The sequence below is a fragment of the Azolla caroliniana genome, unplaced genomic scaffold (assembly GCF_043228905.1).
Source record: "Azolla caroliniana isolate FFs.n. ecotype wild unplaced genomic scaffold, voAzoCaro1.0.p SCAF_5, whole genome shotgun sequence".
Classification (NCBI taxonomy): domain Eukaryota; kingdom Viridiplantae; phylum Streptophyta; class Polypodiopsida; order Salviniales; family Salviniaceae; genus Azolla; species Azolla caroliniana.
Window position 1 is genome coordinate 4,535,072 of NW_028230440.1, and position 27,478 is coordinate 4,562,549.

Sequence of the window (27,478 nt, forward strand, 5' to 3'; positions counted from 1 at the left end):
TTGAATCACCTCCAGTATTTTAGGAACTAAGCTTTAGTATTTCCCGTGGTGGTGATGGCATGTTAGGGTTTTGCAAATGCTATGGCCAATGGGTTTGCAAGTGTTATTGTTCTTGTTTGTTGCTGTAAAGCTAGTTTGCTTTTTTTTTTTTTTTTGTCAATAGATCCATGGTTAAGATGCTTGGGCAGCTGCGAGTTTCATACCATGTTTTAGGGTTTCATACCATGTATATATATGTCGTTTCATCTTCACTAGTGTTCATTCCTCGTGATTTTTCTACGTTTTAAGGTTTTGAACATTAAATGTCTTTGGGTTTTATCTTCACTGATGATTGTAAGCTTGTTTTGCATATGAAGTGCAAACTTGTTTGGACATTCCTTACTATGACACACATCTTCTTTGCAAGGGAAAGCTCAATGGTTCCACATTTACTACCGTCTAGAAAATAAAGAAATGTATGCATTGGCAAAATTAACATGGTTTTGGTTTCTGTCACTAGAGTAAGTACAAGGTGTTTTTTGTACACACACAATAGATTCTGTAGTGTCTATTGCTTAGGATTATCTTCACTAGTTGTGGAAGGTGAAGACTTGATGGAAGATTCTTAAAAATTGTTAAAAAACTACCATCTTTAGAAGTCTAGAGTTTAAATCACTTCAAGCTTGTGTATCATTGCATGCAACATCTTTATTATGAACCCCTATAAGGATATGACAAGTTGACCCTTAGCCATCATTGGTTCTTTAAATCATGTGATAGCTTCATGGTATGCCCAATCTCTTCACTATGTGGATCAATGTCCTTATCTAGCATTGTGAAAGAGAAATTAATATAAGAACTTCAATTTGAATGTAAGAAGGAAACTCTAATCCATCTAAACCATTGTTCCCATGTCACATGACAATTTTCATTCTTTCTATGACCTCTTTCAAGTTTGGCTAACCATGCAAGAGCTCCTTGATTGTTTGCAAAACATTTTTCGAAATAACGAGTGAATGCTTTTTTCTATCATTTACCTCAATAAATATCTCATGAGAATTGTTTGTATTCTAAGTGTTGAGGAAGGCAACTACCTAGTATCGTTTAGAAATTAGAGTCTAATTTGAGGAGTTGTTGTCTTGCTTCCTAGCATTTGTATAGTTGTATATCTTTGTTTCGGTGTTCTTGTGCTACGAGCATGCCTGCGGCTACAAGATCTTTCCAACTAGGTGATATGTGGGAGGATCCAACTCTTTCTATTAAGAATTTTTTAATTGTTTGATGATTGAACAAGTGATGATAGTTGAACATGTGGTTCTCTCTTTATATGTGGGAAGCCACACCACTGTAGAATATGGTATGTACTAACTTCAAACCCACCTCACACATGTTACTTATTGAGCTAATATTTTATTCTTTTACTTCTATACTTGGAAGGATGGACAAGGGATCAATCATCCTAGATATTAGGGTTGTAATTTATGTGATTTATCATGTAAGTAGCCCAATGATTTGTGTTAATAATTAGAGTGATTAGAAATTAGCATTGTGAGAATTGTCAATTAACAACTAGCGACAATGATAATTAGCACACAAATAAGATCGTTAATGACTACAAGTAATACTATTCATAGTGTTCATTACATATATTGCTAATCAATATACAAATTACTATTATTAACATTAACCATACTATTAATTATAGCAATAAGCTCTAGTCATAATGATAACGATAATTAGAATTGTGATAATGAATTGTGATAACGATTTTTAACATATTGGGAATAACCACTTTTTTTTATCTATGGACAGAAGGCAATATTTTGAAAAATACAGAAGGTGGCATTTCTGCAAAAAATGAGTGTTAATGTTTGCAGGCTACAAATATACTTCATGAAAGCTAAACCTCATGTATGGTTAAAGCAATGATACTTTCAACGAGATTATTGTGAAGTAGTTATAATCAATCATTATAGGCCCGGCCCCATCCATTCACACTAGATACTCAATTTCTACTAATTGTCACTAAATTTGCACGTAATGTTTTGTTGAATATCCTCTCAATTCATTGATCGCATTAAATCTTCCTCTTTGTTCTTGATTGGTAAATTCCAATCCTCATAGAGTCATATCATCACTTTGTCCCCTCAATGTGAACACATCTGGCTTGGGTGTTGTCTTCTATAGGATGGATACATGATTATCTATCATTGAGAAATATTGGCTTCCATATACTATCCCCTCAATGGTTATAGATTGGGAAAACACCAGAAGTACCCCAAAATGATTGGAAATACCACTTTGGTTTCTAGTTCAAAGAAATATTCAAATTATTTTGTAAACTCAATGTGCCTCAAACTTATAACAGGTGTTTGAAGCCCTGTCGGTATTCTTTAAATACCCGACAATTAAAGGTATTTTCTAGTGTTTTCCCCTATATATTACTACATTATAGGATGTGGATAGATTGGGCATATGACAGTGGCACATTGTACACATGTAGTGACATGTATCTAGGAATTGAAGGGGTCAAATTTTGGCCTTGGATCCCCTAGGGACATGTAGGGTGTCTCTATGGATGTAGCTACGTGTCTAAAGGGGAGGGCTGAGGCAATATATGGATGTCTGGGAGGAGATTATGTGTCATATTCTAGTGCATACACAATGGTTACTAAAGTGGGATGTGCGTGTAGTAGGCCCATATTGATGGGGATGTTTTACTTAAATGCCTAGGTTCATGTCAATTTAATAGGTCTAATATTATCCACATTGAAAAAGCATTCATATTTTTTTACTTCAAGCCACTACACAACAATTTACAAACACTTTTCTCTTTTGTAAATTCACTTTCCGCCAACTAAATGGTGGGAATCAATATAACATTACTTTAGAGGAGGTAATGAACTCACTTTCCACGACAAAAAGGGTGAAAACAACATATCACATTGATTTGTTGTTCGACAATGCAAAGAACACATGGTTATTACAACGTCATAAAATATGAGTAAGCAAGTTGAAATTATTGTGTTAAGGATTCAATTTTGGACAAGGTAAAAGTTTATAAGAAGCTTATGAGAAGATTCTTAAAACTAAAGTATGAGAGGTTACAATGAGGGAATGTGATAGAGCTAAGATAAATAAGAAAAATTGAGAAATATCCAAGAAGACGTCACAATTTAATGCGACAAGTGAAAGAAGAAATTCTTGGAAGACAAGTTGATTTGGAAACTACGTGTTGAAAAATTCCTATTAATTTTGGCTCACATTTGTATTAGAAATATAATTCCTATATTTGATACTATGGTTCTAAGTGTTATGTGTGGAGCACATGCCATTACATGTACTACAGATAATGTGAGGATAATTTAGAGTAAGAAATAGACCACATATGGTAACACAGTGATATTTCTGATGTTGGGTTGAATATTATATTAGATCATACTGTATACATGACACGTTACTATTTGCAAATTCTTAACTCTTGTTTTAAACAGTGACGAGCAAATGTCATTTCTTCCTTTTAGCGTTGATGATATTGTCATCTACATAAAGGATGATATCAAATCGTACTGTTTTCATGAAATGTATAACTCAAAACATGCACATTTGGATATGTAAATCGTCACTTATTCTTATTCCTTGGCTATAACCGATAAAATCAATATGACCATATTGTGCATTTTGAATTTCATTTATTTGCTATGTGGTATTGTGATTGAATAGTTGAATACTAAGAAAATGGCAGCCAAACCCTATACCACATCGAGGTGATATACAAATAACTAGTTGTTTACAGAGTTCTAAGTATGTTATATCACATTAGAAATAGAAATATGTAATAATTTTGGAAGTGAGGACCTTTAATTTTGCCTTGAGTTAAGGTTGATAGTAAAAGTGCTTCTCTCAAGCGATCTTTAGCTCCCGATGATCAAATGTCACTATCGAACACAATCGATAAAGACATTGTGATCCATCAATCTGTTCTCAACTTGACGTGACTAATTAGACCATGTACATCAAATATGAACCTCTTTATTATTTTTGAGGACTTTCTAATCAACCAATCGAATGAACAGATTTCACTCGTCATAACCCAATGTAATCATGCAATATTGATAGGAAAACTTTCACATGACGTAATGACCAACAAACTTTCACTTATATCCCTTCTTCATATTACGGGAAATACCAAAAGTGGCTATCCCTTATAGTTCGAGAAAATATCACTAGATACCCATGGTAAAAAATACACTAGTTTTTATTATAAAATATAGGTATAGAGACAAGACTCTTCCTACTTTACACACACACACACACACACACACACACACACACAATACCATGGTAATGGTGGTCAAAACAACTTTCTACATTAAAAAAGGTAAAAGGAGTGACGTTTCTTCCATTGGCGTACAACCCAACCAACTTTTGTATTGTTTTTAGCTTTATCAAGGCTAACCTTTATGTTTAAATAATTAATGAAGTTGTCGATAAACTATTGGTTGTCTACATATGTTTTTCAATACTGGCAAAGTTGGCATATTGACGACATTCTTCTTTCAATTGCAACTTTTATTACTAGCCATTACTACAAATAATTGTTATCATTCTAACGAATACTTTCTTAGCAACAAGTGTGCATGATCTCAGTCTAAAAACATGAATTTTTAACACCATATCAAACCCAACACGTTAAGTGTGGACCATGCAGTTGCATTTTGTTTCAATTGGGAGCTTTAAAATTAGTGTGATCAAAGTCTCATCAACATGGCAATATCTTTTGGGTTTGAATGACAAAATGGTTGAATTGGAAGTGATGGCCAAGAAGCCCCACCACCCATGTGAACAAACCTACAAACTAGTGCACACTTTTGTATTTTAGTAGAAGCCATATTCTATATCTATTACATTCATCCTCTACGAAAAATATCACATTGGCATTGTTAGTAAGTGTGAATGTGGTCTTTGGGAGGCAATGGTGTGGAAATTGTAAAAAAAAAACATATGCATCGGCTTATAAAGTTTGATAAGGGTTTGTATACATGTTGTGAAGTTCATGTCGTGTTGATGTTTATGTCTTGACTCTACACTCAAACCATTTGATGATACATTGACTCAATCATGCATGGACTTCATAGTTTGCCTTACTTTCACACTTAGAAATTATGAATCCATTGTGGGCACATAATCACTTTGGTAAGAAGATATTGACATATTGTCAACCCTATATTTTATATGTACTCTCACAAAAGTAACTAAGACAACTAAATGTAGCATGCAAGCAAATGTAAGCAAGTGCACATGGTTGGGACAGAGAATTGATAGAAAACATAAAAAGGTCAAAACTACAAAATTATTGTTAGAAGAGAATGCAAGAAATAATGTTCAAAATTGGTGACAATAAGGCAGTAAATGCAATGGCTAATGATAAAATAACATAATGCCTATTGCCATATGATATGTTAATGCTAGATGATTCTATATGATAAATCCAAGAATAATTGTGGGGGAGTTGTGGCAAATTGTGGCATTCAATAAAAAAGTTCAATGATAAGGTGTAATGAGGGCAACAATTGTGATATTCAGTGCAAGAGTTCAATGAGAGACCATAATGAGGGAGTAGCGGTTGTAATTTACTTCCGTTTTCGTTGGTAAAAAAGACAAGTTGCATTTTATTACACTGAGAGATGTAATGAGATTTCTATATATAAGATACATAGGTGAGGCATTGTTGGCAATCCACCTTTAGAGATGTACAACAATGTTGTTAAAATATAAATAACACCCCTCCTACTAAGGACAATATCAAAACTACCAAGCTGAAATTAAAAACATTTGTCGCCCTCTCTATTCTCAATTCGACTAGCTCTCTAAATCACGTCTCCCTCTCCCTCTCTAAAATCATAACTCCATTATTGTAAATTAGAACTCTATCCTATCCTCTTGTTAGCCATCCCCACCAATGCTTCCATATGACTTAGTTTGTGAGTTTGAGCATCACACTTCTATCCCTCAGCTCCAACTCTAATCCCCACCTTTTCAACCCTCGCATATACCTACATACATTAGCAAACTGATTGAACATTGAGTGTCACTTACCAATTACACACACACACACACACACACACACACACACAACATGAACTTGATAAGTGACATCGAGGTGACACTAAAATCTATCAAGTAGCTTTCTTAACATGCTCTTTTCGTTCTTCTATCAACACTGTAATATCTTTATTGCTTTTGAACCAGTGACCCTGATGTTGTAAACCACATGTTTCGCCACTCAACCAAAGGCTAAATGATCCGGAGTTGGTAAAACATACCATTTGTGTTAGTGCACCACAATGAGGGCAATATATGTAATGTTTTAGCACTACATTGGGAAATAAGGGAAGTTATCGTTTATCTCTATCAAATGAATGACAATTTTGTGTCTACTCGTTAACAAACAAGAACGTTATTATGTAACACTTTTGTGCTACGTTGAGAAAGTGGGCATGGCAATAAGAGGCAATTACATGACACAATGCACCAATAAGTTCATCGACGATGACTTCTTATAAGATTGTATATGTTTCATGTGAGTTAATATGTGCAACCTTATATACGAGGCGAATGCTTTGAAATGATAGTGGCAATCCTTTCACATAGTGCATCGACATCATTGGGTCAATTCCTATTGTTCTTACAAGTTCATACATCTAGAAACAAGGAAAGAAAGAGTTCACAGTGGGGAAAAGCAAAAACAAAGGGAGATTTTCCATTTCTTTATCCATAGGAAACAAATAAGAAGCTTCCATGGAAAAAGCTTGAAGGAGAATAATAATGTCAAGACCCTTTGATTCTTACCCCGGGAGAAAGAAGAAAGGTTCCTTCTCCTTTTTCTTCACAAGGAAAAACCTTCCATCAAGGATTTTCCCTCTTCCTTTGAATACACGGAGAAAACAAAATGAGAAAAACCATGAAAGAATACAAACACAAGTCACACTTTTCTGTGTATTTTTCCTTTTTTGATCGATGAAAAACTAGAGAATCATTGCATATGCTTTCTTTCTTTATTGGCCACTTTTCTATTATCCTAAAGTGTGTGTATGTATGAATGGATGGATGATATGACACACCACAATATTATTACATGTTAGGATGTTTACACGGCTTTGTTATGGTACGAGGAGTGAGAGTGAACATTATTTGCATGTTTGCATGCGGAGTTTGTGTATACACTATCATCCCTTCGTACCTTACACGTGTCTTTTGATGATCTAAGTGAGCATACCACATATGATGGCACTGCATTACAAACATGGCTTCACATTCTCTCATCTCCCTTAAATGATAAGAGAGACCAAAACATAAATGCACCATCACTATATCACTGCTATTGTGACTTTGTATCCTAATTTGTACCTTCTAAATTATACGGGAGAACAAACGGCATGTCGCCACAATGCAAAAATAGGATGCACTTTACTACTGAGTTGTAAACTCATGGCCAATGCCATAACTTGATTGTTTACCAATCACCCCATGTGGTATATGTATCATGTATCACTTAGGCACATGGATCCATGTGACAATCATTCAATGCTTCTGCACATGATAATGCCCAATAAAGAGCATTAGTCCTTGTAGGCCACTAGAAGCCAGTGACAAGTGAGAAGGGCTTTGTGCGACACACATCACTTTCTCTCTATCGTTTATGGATGGTAAACACAAGGAGCGCCAATGGCCCCCGCCACAACGTTGCAACATATGGAATAGAAGGCAAACAACTTAAACAATAATTGAGAAGGTGGGTGATCCACCTATCAAGTCTAGCATGTAATCGAAACCGGTCGTGCCCAACTGGAAAAAGCTCCGAATGCATTCGATATAAGGGAGATAGATAGATTGTATTATCGTCTTCGGAGATCAAATATGACCTATGAGCGATACGCTGGAAGGGAAGAGAGAGAGAGAGAGAGGTGAGGAAGTTGGCTTTCAAACCCACAACGGAGTGCTTGTAGTGCTGACAACTTACCACTAGGGTAAGATACGATAATAAAACAGAGAGAGAGAGAGAGAGAGAGAGAGAGAGAGAGAGAGAGGTCCTCCTCTTCTCTGGCAAGTTCCAACTAACACTTTACTAAGCAAAAAGAAAAGGAAAAAAGCAAAACAGAGGAACAGAGTACATACATTATTTATATAATGTATATGCATATATCATGTACTCTGTTCTTCCTCTGTTTTACTAACAAAAGAGAAAAAAGAAAAAAGAAAAAAGAAAACCAGAGGAACAGAGTACATGACATACATATATATACATACTGATATATGTACATTATTTATATATGTATATACATATATCATGTACATACTCTGAGGAACAGAGTACATGACATATGTACATATTTACATATACATATTGATATAATGTATGTAGTCTCTTCCTCTGCTTTACTAAGCAAAAAGAAAAAAGACGAAGAAAAACAGAGGAGCAGAGTACATGATATATGTATGTATAACAAGGGGAACAACTACCACTTGTTTCCTCAACCCCTCCCTACCCCTCAGTAGCTGACATTTATTCTTCACAAAAGAAAACAGACAACAAGGGAGGACCTTTTTTCTAAGCATATTTCCTGTTTGCCTTTTCCATTATCTATCTATCTATCTATCTATCTATCTATCTTTGCAAAGACAAAAGAAAACAAAACCCTAGATAAAAGAGAAAGAGAAATATGTCCCATTACAGAGCTAGCCTAGCCTAGCTGTACTCCAGAAATTTCTTTTCATTTCATTGCAAAACTCTGTTACATTCCATTTCTACAATTTGTTTTCCTTTGCCTTTGTGTTTTTGGCGTTGGATCATTCCATTTCTATCAGATTTGTGTATAATCTCCATTAGGTTTTTATGTGGGTATCTAAAAACATAGCCTTTTTCTTCTACATATATGTGGGTTTAGTTTTCTGGTATTTTGGGCAACATTTTTGCCCGATATCTGGAGGCGATCCATTGATGTAGTAAGAACAGAGGACAGAGAATATATATGTATACACAGCTCCCTATATAATATAGCTGTCTGTAGAAGTGCTTGATTTGGTGGACATTATGGCTCCTTGATTTGTTCTGATCTATTGAACGTATTGTTGGGAAGTTTTCTGATGGATATGCATAAGCGTGAGGCATTGGTGCGAACCAAATTGCTAGGAACATGGTGTTGCATTAGTAGGCCCTCGCCTATTAATGTGCTGCCATATCAAACAGCATCAACCGGAGTGCCTTGCAAACACCAGAGTAAGGCCCAGATGCAGGAACTAGAGAAGAAAAATCACAAAAGCAAAGCCTCAGAACAAAAAGAAAAAAAGAATCCTGAAGGTCGCACCCCAAACACGAGATCGGAGAAGCTAAAAAAGCTTGGTCCTGATGGAAACAAAGGTGTCAGAAAAGATGTCCTTAAGACTGGCGAGGTCGGGGCGTTAATAAAGCAAGGATTCATCAGCAGGACAAACCTCGATATTAAAAAGCCTCCCGATATGTTATCTCCTTCAGATGACCAACATACAAATCGAGGGGTGGTTGGGCCAGCCATTGTGTCCGAATCACCACCAAAGTACTCGAATTTTGCCTCATTTGTTAGCGATGGCCTTGCGATGAATGACATTGTTACTTCTACGTTTGATAACAAAAAGGCGGCATCAACATTATATGACATGATTTCTCAATACGAAGATCGCGAGGGGATGATCCAAGGACGATCCCTTCCGAAATCTAATGTCCAGAGGCACTCCAAACCACCTTTGGGTTCGAGCCTGGGCACTGGAACATTTCGATTTAATGACCCCTCCTCTTGTGATGTGAAACTTACTTTGAAAAGCCGAGAAGGTACAACTAGCTCTAGTCTTGCTGTCTTTGTTCATAGCCAAATACTAGCGACCCAAAGTAAGTTTTTTGCGACCAAGTTCAACGATTTGGGATTGAACGAGAATGGGGAGGTTCCTCGTCTCATCGAGATTTCCGATTGTGATAATGTTGAGATGTATGTTGAGACACTGCGGATGATGTACTCTAATGACATGAAAAAATCACTGGTTAAAGAGACTGTTTCCCGAGTTCTAAGCATTTTGAAGGTACATTACTTATACCTGAGTTTAAAATGTATGGCATATGGTGTTGGACTTCAAATTGTATCGGCTTGAGTGGTAGATTTGTTACAATTTCACTAACATTTGGGAACTTTTGGCATTACATTGAGAAATTCTGACTATTTCCCAAATGGCTTATTTTTAAACTATAATTTGAGATTTTTTGTTTATTTTTTACTTAAAACTTTTTGAAATATATGTGTAACTCAAAGCAAGCTAAAAATGCAATGGAAAGTTGAAGGATTAGCCTATGTAATCGTTTAGAGCTTTATAGGAGTCTGTGTAAGCTCTTGATATTTGGCTGGACATTCAGATAAGTGCTTGTAATAAGTGGACAAGGATCAGGAGACATAATGAAGATGGTGAACAACCAAATTCCTCAATATTTGTTTCTTTGACAGGTATGTACAAGTATAGTCTTTCAAGTAGGTGTGGCCGCTTGCCTTGAGTATCTGGAAGCAGTTCCATGGGGTGAAGATGATGAGGAGAATGTAACATCACTCCTTAATGAACTTCAACACTCGGAGAAGATCGGTGCCAGAGAAGCTCTTCAGAGGCTTTCTACTGAAGATCTAACTGGTTCCAAAGATGTATTGATTAGCCTATTGCATCTTGTGACCAAAGCGACCGATGAAAAGGCAAGAAGAGAGATGAAGACCTTAGTTTCGAAAATGCTACGAGAGAACACAGCCCAAGGTCTATCATCAGGAGCCACTTCTGTTGATGATTTGAGCAAAGAAAGCATATATGAGTCATGTCGTGCATGCACAAACGCTCTGCTAGAAATTTTTAATCAAGCATCGAATCCCGAAGTGTCAGGCAAAATGGGTGGTGATCGAGGGGTGCTTATTGCTCAAATCACAAGACAAGCAGACAATTTGAACTGGCTCTTGGAGATCATGATTGACAGACAGATAGCTGACGATTTTGTCAGGATTTGGGCGTTTCAGACAGATCTTGCCATGTCACACCGCCAGGTTCCGATTGTGTTTGGTCGATACGAAGTGAGCCGCGTGACAGCCAGCCTATGTGTCGCACTTGGGAAAGGCCATGTGTTGGCACCAAAGGAGGTTAGATTTATGTTACTGCACAATTGGCTACAACCTCTTTTCGATGACTTTGGATGGATGCAAAGGGCATGTAAGGGTCTAGATAGAAAGGTCGTGGAGGATGGGATTAGTCAAACCATCTTGACACTCCCTCTTAAACAGCAACAGGTGATGATGTTAGCTTGGTTCGACAGGTTCCTTAAGAATGGTGATGACTGCCCAAATTTGCAACGGGCATTCGAGACTTGGTGGAGGCGAACATTCATTCGAACTTCAATGGAGCGCATGTTTTTTCCACTAGAGACACCACCTGTGATTACCAAAGATTGAGGGCTTTTGGAATCTATGTAGGGTAAATCAAATATAGTGTGATAAAGCCTGTGGTGGTGGGGATTGAAGAAAATTTATGGTTCGTGTGTGATTTGTAGGAGGGACATCTTCTCCTCAATCTCGGTATATATATTTATATATATTCCTTTTAGGGGGCCTTCCTCATGTAAATTAGAGTATTTTCCTGGTATCCAAATGTAGAACAAGCACACATGTCAAAGATGGATATGTACCGTTGGCAAACTAATCAAAAGATTAGTGTGTATTGGATAAAAAGGCCAATGCATGTTCTTTTTGCAAACATATCCGGTGGATTTGTCAACAATTTATTCATGCATTTGTAGACAGACTTTTGGGATCGTGATGCATTAGAGCAAACAGAAAACTTTTATGCATGGTATTGGTCACCATGAAGGATATAGAAATGGTTGCAGTCTTCTTGCAAGACCTGTAAATTAAGAACACTTTTTTTCTGGTTTTTCCTAGAAGCTAACAACACATCAAGATGGATATAGGTGGATTCTAGAATCGGATATATGTAGATTTTGTAACAATATGCAATGAATTTGTAATAAAGATTCCACACATTTTTATTTTGTGATTTGAGAGTAATCTCTTGTAGGGGGAGCCCCATAATAATACCAGAATGCAAACATGCTAGAGGAAATGTTGGAGGTGGCGGGGTTGTTCAATTACTCCTTAATTATGTATAGCCACCCTAAGTTCTATTTAACTTTGATGAACAAGATCTTGTGGTAAAATGGAAAAAGAGCTAGAAAAACTGTTAAAACTGATCAGCAGAGACCAATAACTGTAGATTGTTTGTGATTTTTGGCAGATAAAGTATCCACATCTTCAACTAAGTATATATAAATTAGATGTCCTCAACTCTGTGGCTCAGGACACTTCATGGTAGATGAGGTATTGAATGCATGGGCGTGTGATTAGAGTGCACCATTCCATGTGAGTCCTAGAACAAAGAATTGGGTCACATCTTATGAAGCTCATCATCTTGAAACTAAAGACGTAGAGAATTCTCACCAATGTGCAATGGCAGTGGCCATTGGATCCCCATCACATTATATAGTTTGGCAGATATGAAGTAGTTCATATCATAAGATGTTTGGGCATGCTCTTGAATTGGCAAAGAGCTTGACGTTGAAGAGCAATTTCGTGCAATAATAGAAGGTTCTAGTAAGTCATGGGATAAGTAGTAGGATTGTCTAAAAGGAGTTAGTTGTTGGAGGAGATCCTCTTCAAAAGAACATTGATGATCAAATAGATCTCCTTTCTTTGTAGACTTGTATTGTAGTTTTAATATATTTCTTTTCCTTTCGAAGTCTACTTACTCTATTGTCACCTATTCGCTACACGGTTCTTTTTCTACCGGAATACATTTTGCAACATAGTCTTGCCATAAGTTTTCGCTAGGACCCACCTTGCCTTGCGTATTCTACTAACTCTATTTTCGCCTATTCGCGATGATTCTCCCTATACCTGACTGAATACATTACATTTCATAGTTTTGTTATTTGAATAGATGTCAAGAGGGTTGTGGCTATATCTACCTCACATAGTTCAACCTTTGGATTAGCCAACTTAGGGGCTGAGTTATGTCCCAACCTACCTACACCCAAGAAGCCGAGGGAGACACTTTTGTCACTGAAAATTATGTATGGATTTGTCGTGCTCATCATGGAATTTCCCCCAAGGGTCACCAGCCATATAGAAGAAAAACAATGGATGGTGACATCAAGCAATGTCTTCAAAAGGAATGGAGATGAAACTATATGGACCTTAGCATCATCGTTACCGAGTTGTCACACATATATGTGAAAGGTAGCCTCTCGCTCATCGACTAAACTATGTTTTGGACCACACCGATTGCCGGTAGGGAATGCCTTACCCACGAAATCACTAGGCTCGACCGCCCATCAACACGACACGCATACAATTGGTCTTTTATCATAATTAGCTTACCCTAGTAGTAAGTTGTTAATCTACAAGCGGTGGGTCTCTATAATAGTGTCCATTCATATCCTCTTAGTTTAGTAGATGAATGTAGAGGTCCTCTTAATTTACTAGATGCCATTGTGGAATGTAGAGGTTGAAGCCATGACCATCCATCTCTCTCTCTTTCTCTTTCTATCCCTGTCTATCATTGTGGATCATGAAGGAATGGGACAGATCGTTCATCATCAGTAGAACATGGAAATGAAGCAAAGGAAAGCCATCGCACAAAACAGAGCGGCGCACCTCACATTTCCTCCCCCACCATGCATTCCCTCCTCTCCTTCCTTCATCCCATCCCTCTCTGCAGAGCTTCATCGCAAGATGAAGAAGAAGATGGAGAAGAAGAATGGCAGAAGAAGATCACCATTGCCGTTAAACCTCCACTCGCAAATCTTCTTCCGAAGGAAGAAAATCCTCGCTCTGGCAGTGAGATTGTAAAAGAGAATTCAGCATTTAAGTGCCACCCATTTCTTATTGGGGAATCATTTAAAGACAATATTCACTATGGCCAAGCAAATGAAGCTTTTGGATCATTTAAAGATAGAAGGAGTACAAATTGTATCAAAGGAAACAAAATTTCTGGGTCATTTGCAGCTGCTTTTATTCAATCTGACAAAAAAAATGAAGCTTTTTGCCCACTTCCGAGTATTCATTACGAGAAAGAAAATGACGCATTTGAATCTTTCAGAGATAATGCAAGTATTCATTCCAACCCTTATACACTTATGAGTTTGTTGAAAATGTGTACTACAGGGAAGGATCTTAAGCAAGGTCAACAAATTCATGCTCAGATTGTATTCAATGGATTTGAAAGAACTCTCTTCATTGGTAATGCATTGGTGAATATGTATGCAAAATGCGATGGTGATGACAATTCACTCTATGAGCTTCATACGATGTTCAATAGATTGTGTGATCAAGATGTTATAGCATGGACAACACTCATCTCCGCATATGTTGATCATGGAAATGAAGGTAAAGCGCTTGAATGCTTTGATCAAATGAAGGGAGCAGGTGTTTCTCCAAATGCTTATACATATGCATGTGCTTTAAAAGCTTGTAGTAATGTCATAGAGAAGGGCAAAGCGAATTACGCCAATAGAATTATTATTGATTCCATATATAAGGGTACTAAAAAGATACGTTCCAATAGAAATGTTGTAGATGCCATACAGAAGGCTAAACAGATACATGCCGAGGCCCAACAAAAAGAGCTTGATTCAGACCTTTTTGTGGGCAGCAATTTAGTTAGAATTTATGCAAGCGTTGCGCTGTTCTCAGAAGCCTGGGAAGTATTCGACAATATGCCAGTTAGGGATGTGGTGGTTTGGACGACAATGATTGGAGAATTAGCTGAACATGGCTTAGGAAGAGATGCTCTAACTACTTTTGAAGAAATGCTAAATGAGGGTGTTTTTCCGACCTCCCTCACATACATATGTATTTTGAAAGCTTGTGCCATCATCGGAGATATAGTGACTGGCCAAGAGTTTCATAATGAAATTGAAATAAAGGGATTTTTTGGAAGAGATGTGCCATTGGCCAATAGTTTGGTGAGCATGTATGCAAGATGTGGTAGGCTTGAAGAGGCACAAAAAGTCTTTGACAAGGTACTGGTTCCAGATGTGGTTTCTTGGAATGCATTGATCAGCGGATATAGTGAACATGGGCATGGAGAGGAGACCATATCTTGCTTTGAAGCCATGCTTCAAATGGGTCTTACCCCCAGTATTGTTACTTTTTCATGTGTCTTGAAAGCGTGTGCCAGCATAGGAGCTGTGGATAAAGGCCGAGAAATCCACCGCCACCTAAAGGAAACTGAATTCCAGAATGATATGAGGATATTAAACACCTTGGTCGCAATGTACTCAAAGTGTGGCTTTGTAAAGGAAGCACAAAATGTTTTTGATAATATATTAGATCGAGATATTGTCTCATGGAATGCTTTGATTTCTGGGTATGCATGCTGTGGCTTTTCTGCAAAAGCATTGGAACTTTTTCAGGAAATGCAACAACTTGAACAAAACCTAGTTCCAGATAAAGTTACATATTCTTGTGTACTGGCAATATGTGGTAGTATTGGAGCTCTGGATATAGGCAGAGATATCCATTCTGACGTAAGAAAAAATGGGCTCGCACAAGACTTATTTGTATGTAGAAGTCTTATCAGCATGTATGCTGAATGTGGCTCACTTACAGAAGCAAAGATAGTTTTTAATAGTTTGCATTTTCGAGACTCTGCATCATGGAGCTTGATGATAAAATACTTTGGTATTAATCATATGGGCAATATGGCAATGCAATGCTTTGAAGAAATGCTTCAAGAAGATATAAAGCCAGATGCAATCACATTCACATGCCTTCTGGCTGCATGCAATCATGCTTCTTTACTAGAGGAGGCATATTACTACCTAAAGACAATGAAAGAGAAGTTCGGCATAACCCCAACCTCACAGCATTATTCTTGTATACTCAACCTTATATCACGATCAGGGCATTTATATGAGGCTGAGAGGCTCTTGGAAATGCTTGGTTTATCGTCAACATCGGAAGAGATGTTGGTTGCTATACTAAGTGCTTGTAAAACATATGGTGAAGTTGAGCTAGGGTTTAGATGCTTTGAGAAGCTTGTGGAGATCAATCCAGAAGACTCAGCATGGTATGTGCTCATGGCAGATCTTTATGCACATGTTGGAAGATTGAGTGATGCATATAGGATAGATGAGCTAAGAAAGCATATGGGCGCCAAGAAAAAGGGAGCAATCGCTTGCATAGAAGTGGACAAGAAAGTTCATGAGTTCTTGGTGGGTGAAGAAGCAACCGAAGAAGTGGTGTCTATCATGAATCGTATAAGCTCTAGCATGAAAATGAACAAAGGACATTTGCCTCATTTGGATTTGGTATTGAAACTCATTCCAGATAGCGAGAAAGAAGAGGCCTTGTGTGAACACGCTGAGAAATTAGCTATAGCTTTCGGACTCATTAACACTCCACAAGGAACAACACTAAGAGTGAGTAAAAACTTGAGAATGTGTATTGATTGCCATAACACAAGCAAGATCATATCAAAAGTTGAGAAACGTGAGATCATTATTAGGGATAGCTCTTGCATCCATCATTTCAAGGACAATATGTGTTCTTGTGGGGATATGTTTTGAGTCTTGATCTTCCAGAGCACTAAACACAAGTTTAGAGTTTATTTGTAAATAATGTATGGAGAGGACTCACTCAAAATAAATTGCCTTAGCAAATTTAAGGTCAATTCTTTTACATTTCAAAGATCAAAGAAAAGAAATTTTTTTTGGCAAAGTTTGTGGACATTTTCATATACCATTGTTATGTCCTGGACAGTAACTCTGTGTATCTTAAAACTCGGAGAGATTGATGTGTGATGCTATTAATTTTAGTTGAGTATGTGGATATTGAGGTGAGAGCGTAATAACAGTAATGCAACTGAAAGACTGATGTCTCTAATAATTTTGGGTGTCTCTTTGGTACTTCTGAGACCATTTTTTGACCCAATAAAAAGCTAGTATCAACATTTCCCTTTTTGTATATTTCCCGTGTTCTCGCTCATCTCACTTTTTCTCTCATCCCACTCATCAAACATCATCTTGCATCCGTAACACTACCTCTCTCTAGCATCGCCATCTATAATGTATAGTGCTATTCAAGAAAGCCATCATGACATAATAAAACGGGGTGATGACTTGAGTGCCGCGCCAAAGGGAACACCTAGAAGGTTGAGCTCATAGTTGTATGCCTTATTCACACCAAGATTTTGTGGTTCGGAGTATGAATATCCCTTCTTAGGAAGGAGACACATTAAGAAAAATTTTGTACTTGGGTCCATGTGGCCATACCAAGCTTCACTTGGGTGCTCATGATGTTGGAGCGAAAAAACCATTGATCTCTGTCTCTCTTCCTCTTCAGTCACAATATGATGCACTTTCAATTGCAACACTCATCATAAAAATTCTTTACCAGTCAAAAGAATCGCTTACCAACACCAAATGCACTATGTGAAACTGTTCCACTCAACCTACGAGGACAATAACGAAGTCTACCTTTCTCTTGAGCAGCAAGAATAGGGATAAATTAGGCTTTGGTAGACTCTTAATCAAAGAGAGATCCAGAATCATCTTTTGATGCTCAAAAAAAGGGACTAATCACTAATCATGATTTCAGTATATCATCTTATCACAATAGTACGGCTTGAATAGACATTATTTGATACTCTTTCATGTATATATATAGTGTAGCTTTGCATACCTCCATTCTAATCATTTTCTCCTCTAAATTAAAAACATGCTGGCATGAACAAGATGAAGTTCAGTTAAATAAAGGGACATAATAAATTCTAAATTGCGAAGGCAATTATTAGCTCACTTTTCGTACATGATTTTTGTACTTCTATAAAACAAAATTCCATGCACAATCTTTAGCCGCCACCATATGAGAGAGGGAAAATTCTTTGTACACTGAAGTAGATCTCCAAATTGGAAATCATGTTACAATTGAGCTTCCGCTTGTCTGCATTATTTAAATAGAATCCCCTTCATGAGGAAACAATGTTAAATGATATTAGTTGTTATGAAAACCCAAAAAAGAGTACAAGGATTTCACGACAGCGGAGGGATTTGAAGCCTTATAAGGAATAAGTGTGTCTAAATTCATGTTATTTATTGTCTCTACTAATGTCTTTGGCGATGCATAATACAAGTACTTTTGTGCAGCTAATTCCTCCGCCAATTCAACTTGATGATTATCCATCAATGCTTCATTAACAATGACTAGAAGAGGTTTGCCCATTCGTAATGCCTCGAAGATACTTCCAGAACCTGCTTAAATTTATTAGCTGTACTTATAAAGAACGTTACAAAAGGCTACATGATATATATTTTGAATACAAAACCACATATTATTTTTACCTGCATGACTGATGATTAAAGAAGCGGCCTTCATGTGATCTTGTAGATTCGGTGCAAATTTGAAGAAACTTACTTCCAAGCCAGACTCATCTTCAGAAGTCTGTAGAAAGGATCTATGTTCAAAAACTTTCATATTATGCCGAGGATGATATTTAGGGGAAAACAACAAAACATCAGACAGAACAACCCTACTCAGTTTTCAAAATTCACCAGAATATCTCCCTATGATAGTACTATTTCTGAAGACCAAGGGTTATGCTAGCAATTTTGTAAACATAGGGGCATTCAGGTAAAAATACAAACAGTTTAGGATATTTTGGTGTTTTTTTCTAATATTTATCTGCATGGAACACATTACCATTGCTTTGCCAATGAGAAAGTTAATCTTTTCCATGTATGGTTACTGTTGGAAACTCCTTGTGTGGCATTTTTATTACTTGCATGCACCAGATCTAAATAATTTATAATGTATATCCAAAATATTTAAAACCACATTTTTAATTAAAGAAGAGTACCCACTATTTGGTGATATATAATTATGCATCTACTTGGTAAGTGCATTAAGCAAAAAAAATTAGTGATGATCCTCTAATTTCTGAATTCTAATATGATACATGCACATTTTACATGGGTTTTTTTGTCCCATTATCTTATCATTATTATGGCTTCTATCAATATGCTACAATAACACACATGTGCATACCTGAGAAGGAATGTAGGAGCCACGCCCCATTTGTATTAGTAGGGAAGAATAACCTTTCCGAGAAATTGCAGCTTTGCACTCCGGAGTATCTATAGTTCTAATGAGAGCATCAAATGAGGTAGTACCCACAGTTACAAATACCTGCTTACCTCCGACACCCATCCGATTCCACCTGTCAGTGAGCAATCAAAACCTGCATATGAAGAAGGCCATCAACTACACATGGAACAAAAATTATACAAATAATGCAGATGTCTTTTATTCATTCCATTCATATATACAAAATACTAGCTCACTGGAAAAATACTTGAGGGTTCCTATCAAGCATGGATAGATGCATAATACATTAATCAAACCAATCAGCCAAGATATTGGCCCATAAGCTTGTGAATGGTCATTTTGCAGCATAATCTTGATCAACTGGATATATACCAACTGCTGGAATAGGAGTGTGAAAACCCTTTTTAACTAGAACTGGATAAGCTATGGCAAATGCAAACATGAAATCACACCCTTCTTTTGTCCATTGATAATCACACACATGAAATTCATTTGGTTTCAGTACTCTGTGAGTTTCCCATCCTCTCTGACAATCATGTGCTCTATAGATGGGCATGTATATCTGAGATGGTTCCAAACATACTATGCCCTAACCAAATCATTTATATAACTGTGTAAAAACATTGTCAGAACAGAATCGAATATGAATAGTTTAAATCAAGGCTTGATAATGGATACTCCAAATGAAATTCTGGAAACATAATAGCAGTTACGCGCCCATTATAATGTTGAGATCCTCGATATCTAAGCCTCAGGATCTCTTTTGAATCCTGCCCATCCATTACACTGTCACCATAGTATCAAATTCTGATTGTAGAATCTCTATTACCATACACATCTTCTAAATCTTTCCACTATCATCTTTAAGTGCATCATCTATCAGGTAACAGGATGCACATCCATGTAACCAAAATGAGGCTGTAACAGATCATAGAGAAATGCAGCTGTAGAAGAGATGATGATGATGACAATGATAACAGTAACATCCATGGGGAGTCAACACAACCCATGGGACCAACAATCATGACAATGCACTCCGAAATGAATACGTAATAGGGAAAACAAAAACTAAGATAGTTGCCAAATTTCACTGTTTTGATCTTCCATGATCCTGGTTATGCAACCACAGAGATAGACAAATAGTAGAGGAGGACGATTTGGTGCATACAATTGATTTCAAACCTTGGGTTACAGAAATGGATTTGTAATGATTTTTTTTAGAGAAATTTGTTGACAGAAATCTTGAGGTCTGCATCAGAATGTGAATGTTTTTGTCAATGAATGTAGCATCACACCCATTGCTTTAGATTCAACGCTACCACCATAAGGTTATATAAGGCATAAACACAAGACTGCACTCATACCTTTGATCTCTAATTATGGTTACTGATTCAAATGGATGTATAAAAGTAAAACTTCACATTATGTTTATAGTTTATTCAGATTCACATTATGGGCAAAAATAATGTAGTGGCTGATACTTTATTCAGATACTAGAGACATAATTCTGATGTAACGATTAGATCAGCTTGAGCCAATATGTATGGGTGAGAATTCGGTGTATTAATTGGACGTAGCTGACTAGCTCGAAAATTTCAAAAACTAACGGGATGAGAGAAAGTTTGGGCTTATTTCTATCTATCTCACTCTCACTCTGACTAGCTTACATCTGACACTTGTATCTTGTATCAGATAATGTAACTTTGGTCTCTGGTAATTTCAGTCTTTTGCAAACATTTATACAACATTTCTTTCTTTCTTTTCTTTTTATAAAGGGCATTTTGTTATATTATGTACATTACAAACATGCAGTTTAGAAGACGCAAGGAGAAGAAAATCCATTCACTCTTCAGAGATTTTTTTAAAAATCTATATTAATGTGAGACATGACGGTCTAATGTGACATACATTAATCAATTTATGCTGCTCACACGTTTCAGAAATTAATCAATAACACTTACCAAAAACACCCATTTTACTCAGTTAAAGCACAACATGATCAACCATGTGGCTCAAGAAATGCACACATTGATCAGCCGTTTGCACAGCTATTGCAAAAAATAACCATTTTACTCAAACATTGTAAGAAACTAAAACAACCACGTTGCTGAATAATTCAGAACTGAATCAATTTATGTTGTTCAAATGTCTGCAGAATATCAACCCACTTTGTTGCTAATTTATTATGCACATCGATCAATTACAGGGAAAATAGTTAGCTCACCATGTTCTCAGAATACAGAAAGTCTTAAGCACATATAATGAAAAAGCTAGTCAGCCAGGTTGATCAAATATTACAAAAACATTGCAAGTACTAAATAAATTATCCTACTGATATTGTGAGAGCAATTAATCAACCATGCAGCTAAAACTATTGCCAGCAAATTTACATAAGATTGCTTACCAGAAACAGAAACAGAGAATTATTTGTTTTTCCCACTTAGAATGATAAAGATGCGGTTATCGGAGGAGGAGATCTGGTTATGAATAACGACCATCCTTTATTCGAGCGCATAACCGAGCAAAAAGCCAGTAAATGAATAAATCCGCACAAACAGAGGGAGGGAGGGAAATGGAGAAATTATGACCTTGAAAAATGTCAGGAGGAGCTCAAAATTCGCCAGAAAATTTGAAGAAGAGATCATGACCTAATAGGGAAGAAAGAGAGACAGACCAGACCGCAAACGAGGCAGGCATTCGGTCTTTGGCTATACATATTTACAGTAATACCCCTGAGCTTTTCCAAATTACCAGAATACCCCTGTTCCTTACCACATGTGTGGTAGGTAACCTCTAGATGATCTTGGCAAACTTTGTAAGTGCTTTCACTAATTACGTTAGAATTTAGATGATCTGGCAAACTATGTGCATGGAATGGAGCCTCCATATAAGGTGGTGCTCCCTGCAACTAGAAGATGTCCAGCTTTTTTTGGGGTGATTTACCAGATTACCCTAAGGATACCCCTCTTTAGTGCCACATGATCCAACATATCGGTGTCAATAGGATGAGGCAAAATGTGTTAAAAAAGCTTTCCGGGCTATTTGTCCCAAAATTTACCAAGATACCCTTTTTTGGTATTTACACGTGTTGCATTTAGGTTTTGGGATGTCTATAACATGACCAAGTTATGTTAGCTTTTACGCTATTTGTCATAGCGGCAGCCGGGTTTAAAGCATTCCTAAAGTAGCCTCTCTCTTTAGTATTGCAAGTAGAAAGAAGAATGGAACCACCCAATTAAATACCTCTGTTTTCACTATTTACTGGAATACCCCTTTTTTTAGCATGTAGCATAGATATTCTCATATGTGTACATAGTTATTTGTTAGTGCTACAAGCTAAATTTATCCACGACTCTGAATTTGAAGCGAGGTAAGGTGATTATCGTAAGAGGTCAACAATGCAAGCCACCTACATCTCATAAAAAGAAACTATTTTGTTAGGAACATTTTAAAATGAATAGCACGATAAGTTATGGATTTGCCTTGGAGTTTTCTGTTTTAGTTGCATGATTGTGCTTTTTACATTGTTACAATTTATTCACGAAAAGCAAAATAGCAATTGTATTTTTTTCGATTTTTTAAAGAATTTGAGGTTAAGAGGAAAGCAATAAAGATGTAAACATTTGTATAATGGCTAGGCCACAAAAGTGAAAGTGAGAACCTAGTTATATGATATATCAATATCACATTGCAATGTTTTGGTAGATCATTGGCGCAACTCTAGTTATGTAGATCATCATGATTAGGCCGCTCCTCATCGAGAGAAAGAAAAGAAAGAAAGAAATATTAATGTCTTCTAAGGCCAAATTTGGCCCATGAGACAAATGGTTTACAACGAGTTTGCCAAATTATCCACTAGTTTATCTAAAACTAGCAATCATTTCATCGAATTGCCAAAAGTGACCCTCACACCTTTAGGGGGATTACATTTATGCTTCGATTATGTAATTGGTCGTGAAGATTGAAGCGAAACACTCGGATCATTGAGCAGGGATGACGAGGAACTAACTGTGGGTGATTTGAGTGATGCTAGAGAAGAGTAGGGGTATGGCCTTGTAATTTTCAAAAACCAAATCCTTAAAGGGCCATTTTTGTTGTGAGTGGGGTGGGGTGGGTATTAGAAGTTTAAAAACAAATAAAGAAGCAGTGGGGCTAATTGTACAATTAATAAAAACCTTTGCTGATCTTCACACTGAAGAAGAAGAAATAAAGAAGCAGTGGGGCTAAATTTATAATTAATAAGAACCTTAGCTGATCTTCACACTGAAGAAGAAGAAGAAGAAGAAGAAGGAGATGACTGACTGACTGAAACAGAAACAGAAAACAGAAAACAGAGAGACATGGCTCTCGCCCTCAGAGCTATGTCGAGATTCCTTCCTTCTTCTTCTTCTTCTTCTTCCTCTTCTTCTTCTTCTTCTCCTATGTTTCTTTCTTCTTCGAACCGTAGATGTCCTTCAAAACCGACCGCCCCTGTCTTCTTCTCTGCCAGATGTTGCTCTTCCCAGAGCTTTCCACCCCCCAACTTGGTTCAGCTTGCAGAGAAAGCTCGCATATCTCTCTCTCCCGAAGAGGTAAGAATTTTGAAACTAAAGGAAAACGAGGTGATGCACGAGAATACAGTGGAGCGAAATATTGCGCACGAATGAAATGGAGTATTGCACACAATTAAAATTGAAATTTTCACATCAATGATACGAAATGGAAGCAAATGTTGCACATACATGAAATGAAATACAATGGCTTGCATAAATGAGATGAAATGTTGCATATCGAATGTTTTTAAATGGAGCGAAATGTTGCACATCAACGAAATCAAATATTACGGATAAATGAAATGATATGCTGACGATAAATTTAATGCTGTTGCTCATAAATTAAATGAATTGAAACGAAATGTTGTTATTCCTTGAGATAGAAAACAAGAATCCAGCTATAGAGTACAGGGTGGAACATCACTACGAGAGGGTAGAATGCGTGCAGTAGGTTAGAGATAGTGGAAACTTTAGAACTTAGAATGAATGGTGATATGTACATTATAACCCTGTATAGTCGTTTAACCATCTCTCTTTCATTGTTCAATATAGTGAACATGATAAACTAACATATCCCTATGTGGCTATACATTTAGAGAGAAAGAAGAAAAGATGAAAGAAAGTCATATGAACAACCACAGAGAGCCAAAATCAACCTGTGGGATCAATCAAGTATGTTTCTGTGCAATCCACTATTGAGTTACATAGAGAAAAAAAACAAAGTCTGATAGCATTGATGTCATGAAAAACTACGATGTACACTTTCATATTTTAAAATCAGATTCTACCTACAGGTTTGTGAGAGACTACCATCATGACCTATTGGATCCAAAAAGCACTTCAAGGGTATGCACTAGTCAGATTTAAGCCTCTCCTGTGCTGAAGTAGAGAACATATATATGTAGCATAAGAGGTGAAAGTGGGGTAGGTGTGTCTAACTCTAAGAAGTTGTGCAAGGTTGTTGTATTGGGTAAAGATTGATGATGGGAGGTGGTGTTGGATGGCCATCTATGCTTCACATGGTGGTGAGAGATGCTTCTAGTCCTTGGGTTCTTGATTCGGACAAATTGTGTTTGGGCTGCTCTAGCGAGACCCCTCCACTCTCAATCTCCAGATCATAAACTACAGATCAGGACAATGATTTAGATAGAGAGAACGTGATGGTGATCATCATCATCATTCTGAGAAAACATTGACAGTGATGGTGATGTATTGTTGTTCCCACGAGTGAGTAGCATGGTGTATATAATGGCATAAAAGAGTTAGGTGTGAGTCTCTTTGGTTGATTCATCAGGTAAATGCATTTGGCTCATGTGTTTTCCTAAGGGTTGCTCCTTCGTTGATTTGGGAATTATACTTATGCATGTATGTGCCTAAGAAGCAGGGATGGATGTATCCCAATTCATAGAAGCTATGTGAGGTTGGGATACAGGGTAAATGATGGTGTAAAACATTGGCATATGTTTTACATCGTTGTATCAGGTGCTCTGCTTCCTCAGGCAGGCAAAGTATTTTGTTTAAACCTATGGTCTCCTTCTTTGTGCAAGCTAGCTTTATCTAGTCTATTAGATCTAAAATCATGTTTATGTATATTGGGTAAATGATTGTAAGAGACTAGACAACAAATATGATTTTTTTACTGCTGAACAAGACACATTATGCTTCATGATCCTCACACATAACGTATGTTTTACAAAATTAATAATTCAACAGCTTTACCACAGAACCATAGCGGAAAATAAGTTAATAACAAGTTATCATACGCTTAAATTTAGAAAATATGCTGCTAACATTTGTTGAAGGAATCTAATTTCTATCATGGAAAGCTCTAAAAACATAAATTTTTATGATTATTAAAGATTTTAAAAGCATTAAACAATTAAAGTTCTCTCTATTTAAAATGCATTCTTCTTTTTCTTTTGAACTGAATTTCTATATTATGCCAAAATAGAAGTTAAAACACCAATAATTTTCTATTATGATGTTACTTTTCCTATGTTCCTTTGTGAACTTTAGAGATAAACTAGTATATGCCAGATTTGAACTTTTTTACTTTTCTTTGTTGTTTCTTCATGATTCATGCTGCTGTTTATTTTCTTGTTCTCTCCCCCAAATCGGAATGACTCGTTCAGATTGAGGACTTTCGCCCAAAGCTTGAACAAATAGTTGGCTGGTACGTTACCTTAACCTAAATCTATTTCTAGTATGAAACATCTTTGTCCTATAAATTTCTGATGTAAATTTTTGGATTCACAATTAAGGTGCAAATCTCACCCATAATGTACAGTTGTCTGTATCGTTGCACTTCAAAAACTCACATGTAGCCAGTGCTTTATGAGTTTCCTATTTTTATTATTATAGGTTTGGCCAACTGCAAGAAGTTGATTTGGAAAATATTCTGCCGTCACTTCGTGTTGGTAAGAAATTTTCATATGTATGGAAATTTCAAAATGAACCTTTCCAACAGAATATGTCTTGAATATGTCTTTTACAGATGCTGAAAGCCCAAGGCCACTTCGTGAGGATGTGACATCATGTTTTGAGAATAGGTATGCTACAAATCTTTGATAACTTTGTATATTTTAACTGTACAATATAACATTGCACTGAGAAATGTAAAATTGCATACTCTCATATAACAAGGGTTTAAATCTAAAGACACATTTTGCTGAATCTGAAGTTTTTTTAGTTCTTATGCAAGTTTTATTTTTGCATTTCATCACATGCGAAATGTAAGCTAGGATGAAATGATTTTTATTTTCATTGTCATCTGTAAAAATCTGTTTAAGAATGCAATGGTTTTAGATGCCCTCATTGTGCGTAAAGGGATAATTTAGAATTAGAGTCCATCAGTGTATATATGAAACCAGATGCATCTGAATTCAATAGTAGAAAACTTATATGGGTTTGTAAGTCATTATGTTCTGGTTACTAATGGTGATAATATTTTTTTGAACATAGAGATGCAATGCTTGCTGCTATTCCAGAGGCAGAAGGACCATATATTAAAGTGCCCAAGATTCTGAATGAAAGTATAGAGTGACCTGCCTCATGCATTCTCCTTTTTCCTATCATATTTATATTTATATTATAATGAGATCCTACAATCGATCTATTATCTTTGTTATTTGCTAATATGGCTTTGTATGCTAGATGATAATTATTACCTATATTGACACTTGCCAAAATACCCAGAATATTTTTGAAAGTACCCTAAAACCCCTCATTTTTCTAGAAAATACTTCTCTACAATCTCTCTCCTCTAGTTTTAGGGGAATTTTGAAAAATGAGGGCACTATCAGAATTTGGAAATATAAGAGAAAAAATGAGGATGACATTGGTTTCTAAGATGAAGAGAATATGGTCAAATCCAATGGAGAGTATTCCCAGTCCATATTGGAAGTTTTGGATCAATTTTCTTTTTTCTGAAATAACTTTGTGATTGGCCTAGACAGGGATTCCCATTTGGAAGATATGTAAATGTTGGGAAGAGATTTTTGTGTATGCAGCAACAGAACGTGCTTGTTCATGCATGAAACCCCCTTTTTCTGTCTGCTTATAAATTAAATTCAACAAATGTTAAGATAAGGATGTAGCGCTTTATGGATTTTTAATGTGTCTTTCTGCTGAAGGAGGGTCAGCTTTAGGATTCTATACCCAAGCATAAAGGGAAACATAGAATTCCAGGATATTGAAAGTAAAATACAATTCTTATTATTAATATAAAGGGAAGGTGATCTGAAAAGACATTAT

The 27,478-nt window shown here is 36.5% G+C and overlaps 4 protein-coding genes and 1 long non-coding RNA gene across 6 annotated transcripts; 4 read left to right on the forward strand and 1 right to left on the reverse strand.

Moving 5' to 3' along the window:
• Window positions 1–8,642: 8,642 nt before the first annotated feature.
• Window positions 8,643–11,956, forward strand: LOC147863782 (BTB/POZ domain-containing protein At1g63850-like). Its single transcript, XM_087319769.1, has 2 exons — window positions 8,643–10,092; window positions 10,509–11,956. The coding sequence occupies exons 1-2, from the start codon at window positions 9,127–9,129 to the stop codon at window positions 11,484–11,486; spliced, it is 1,944 nt and encodes a 647-aa protein (XP_087175895.1). The 5' UTR covers window positions 8,643–9,126; the 3' UTR covers window positions 11,487–11,956.
• A 1,658-nt stretch (window positions 11,957–13,614) lies between these two features.
• On the forward strand, window positions 13,615–16,763 carry LOC147863783 (pentatricopeptide repeat-containing protein At3g26782, mitochondrial-like). The gene has a single exon (XM_087319817.1). The coding sequence runs from the start codon at window positions 13,763–13,765 to the stop codon at window positions 16,655–16,657; it is 2,895 nt and encodes a 964-aa protein (XP_087175943.1). The 5' UTR covers window positions 13,615–13,762; the 3' UTR covers window positions 16,658–16,763.
• Window positions 16,764–17,957: 1,194 nt separating this feature from the next.
• On the reverse strand, window positions 17,958–21,811 carry LOC147863784 (glycosyltransferase family protein 28). Of its 2 annotated transcripts, XM_087319476.1 has the most exons (5): window positions 21,782–21,811; window positions 21,598–21,692; window positions 19,134–19,326; window positions 18,431–18,530; window positions 17,958–18,340 (listed from the first exon to the last, which is right to left on the reverse strand). In XM_087319476.1, exons 3-5 carry the CDS (start codon window positions 19,293–19,295, stop codon window positions 18,084–18,086), a joined length of 519 nt encoding a protein of 172 aa, XP_087175602.1. In that variant the 5' UTR covers window positions 19,296–19,326; window positions 21,598–21,692; window positions 21,782–21,811; the 3' UTR covers window positions 17,958–18,083. The 2 variants fall into 2 exon arrangements, with proteins under 2 accessions (XP_087175602.1, XP_087175601.1); XM_087319475.1 differs by lacking the exon at window positions 21,782–21,811 and having other exon boundaries at window positions 21,598–21,756.
• A 1,681-nt stretch (window positions 21,812–23,492) lies between these two features.
• On the forward strand, window positions 23,493–26,893 carry LOC147863785 (glutamyl-tRNA(Gln) amidotransferase subunit C). The gene is made up of 5 exons (XM_087319477.1): window positions 23,493–23,764; window positions 25,858–25,898; window positions 26,087–26,142; window positions 26,220–26,274; window positions 26,687–26,893. The coding sequence occupies exons 1-5, from the start codon at window positions 23,534–23,536 to the stop codon at window positions 26,766–26,768; spliced, it is 465 nt and encodes a 154-aa protein (XP_087175603.1). The 5' UTR covers window positions 23,493–23,533; the 3' UTR covers window positions 26,769–26,893.
• Window positions 24,307–25,176, forward strand: LOC147863786 (uncharacterized). Its single transcript, XR_015529785.1, has 2 exons — window positions 24,307–24,993; window positions 25,104–25,176. It is a non-coding gene; the product is annotated as an uncharacterized LOC147863786 (long non-coding RNA).
• Window positions 26,894–27,478: the final 585 nt, after the last annotated feature.